General features: G+C 47.2%; 1 protein-coding gene across 1 annotated transcript in view; it reads right to left on the reverse strand.

The window, feature by feature from the left end:
* Positions 1–733, reverse strand: part of LYSMD2 (LysM domain containing 2) — a 28,941-nt gene extending 28,208 nt beyond the window's left edge. Inside the window, exon 1 of the mRNA XM_018576056.1 lies at positions 404–733. Coding sequence (XP_018431558.1) covers positions 404–646 — 243 coding nt within the window. The 5' untranslated portion in view covers positions 647–733. The remainder of the gene's footprint in view (positions 1–403) is intronic.
* Between the last annotated feature and the right edge of the window lie 1,277 nt (positions 734–2,010).

Raw genomic sequence — 2,010 nt, forward strand, 5'->3', positions numbered from 1 at the left:
CATATGTGTATGGGGGGGATACTATGATCATACATAGATCATACTGTATATGTGTATTTGTATGGGGAGGGGGTGCTATGGTCATACATAGATCATACAGTATATGTGTATGGGGGGGCGTGCTATGTTCATACATAGATCATACAGTATATGTGTATGGGGGAGGGGATGCTATGGTTCTACATGCAGTATAGTGCATATGATGCTATGGTCCTACATGCAGTATATATATATTTCTGCCCCTGCTCGGCTTGGTTCCTAGGATGAGGATCCTCCATATGACCCCCGGATGGTTTCGGGCCTCCCCCCTGTATCTGCTCTCTCTGTCCCCCATATAACTCCCCCTGATCATTGTGATGTGGGCCCCCCGCCGCCCACCATACAGGCCCAGGCCGCGGCTTACCGTGACTCCGTACTTGAGTGCGATCCCCTGCAGGGTGTCGGTGGGGCTGACCTGGTGCTCGATGAAGCGCTCAGCCCAGGGGGAGCGGACACTGGCCGTACTGCCGTATGAGCGGGTCTTGATGCGGGCCAGGCTCAGGGACAGCTCGGCTTCAGACTCACATTCGGAGCCGGGGAACGCCGTGTACCCCAGCCGGCTACCTCCATCCCTGTGCGACTGCAGCACCGGAGACAGTTCCGCCATTCTCTGCGGGGAGACGCTCCGGTAACGGATAACACACCGTCGGGCATACACTACACGGCGACAGACATCACTGCGAGCCGCCGCTAGGGGCGCCCTGTACAGGCCGGAGTGCGGGGAGGAGCGGAGGAGTACACCGTGCTGAGAAGACGGCGTTCCTGTACACCCCCCCCCTGCCGATCTCTCTCTTCCTCCCCCTCTCTCTCTTCCTCCCCCTCTTTGCCCTCCTCCTTCGCCCTCTCTCCCCTCTCTCTCACCCTCCCCCACTTTGGGGATGGCCCCTTCCTGTTCCAACATGACTGCGCACTAGTGCACAAAGCAAGGTCCATAAAGACATGGATGAGCGAGTTTGGGGAGGAGGAACTTGACTGGCCTGCACACAGTCCTGACCTCAACCCGATAGAACACCTTTGTGATGAATTCGAGCGCAGACTGCGAGCCCGGCCTTCTCGTCCAACATCAGTACCTGACCTCACAAATGCGCTTCTGGAAGAATGGTCAAACATTCCCATAGACACACTCCTAAACCTTGTGGACGCCTTCCCAGAAGAGTTGAGGCTGTTATAGCTGCAAAGTGTAGGCCAACTCAATATTGAACCCTACGGACTAAGACTGGGATGCCATTAAAGTTCATGTGCGTGTAAAGGCAGGCGTCCCAATACTTTTGCCAATATAGTGTATATGTGTGTGTCATTATGTATGTATGTATTAGGGATGTCTTGATACCACTTTTTCAGGCCCAAGTACAAGTACATCCCCTCATGTACTTCCGATACCAGTTACCGATACTTTTTTATAAAGGGACAGGTAACTTTAAATGATCCATAGTACAACTACATGTTATGTACTATGGATCATGATTTAACCTATTCATGTTAGCAGCGGAGAATTGTAAATCTATTGCTGCAGTATAGTGGAGGTGTGTGCTGTGTATATGTACTACATATACATTACACACGTCCAGTGCACTATAGCAATAAATATAAACAAATGCACCGCGCCAGGGGCCCAAAGGGCAGCTTGTATCATAAACCTATTCTAAAAGTGATTTTATAAATGAATTGATTAATATCAATCACGTGTAAATTAATAAATAGTACCACTATGTGAAAAATGATTAATAAATATTACCACTATGTAAAATTGTTACCACTATAAAAAGAAATGCAAACAGATACAAATCGTGCAAAATATACATGTGCAAAAAAATCATAAATATCTAGATAAGAATTGCTTCCTATCTTATAAAGTGATTTAAATGTCTTCTTTGAATTCCTTTATGATACCATTAACTCATATTTTCAGGTAATCAGTCCATAATCCATTAAATGAAAAAAATTACATTGTGAAAAAGAAATATTCAATTG

This window comes from Nanorana parkeri, unplaced genomic scaffold (assembly GCF_000935625.1).
Source record: "Nanorana parkeri isolate BGI_ZX_2015 unplaced genomic scaffold, ASM93562v1 scaffold55, whole genome shotgun sequence".
Taxonomy (NCBI): domain Eukaryota; kingdom Metazoa; phylum Chordata; class Amphibia; order Anura; family Dicroglossidae; genus Nanorana; species Nanorana parkeri.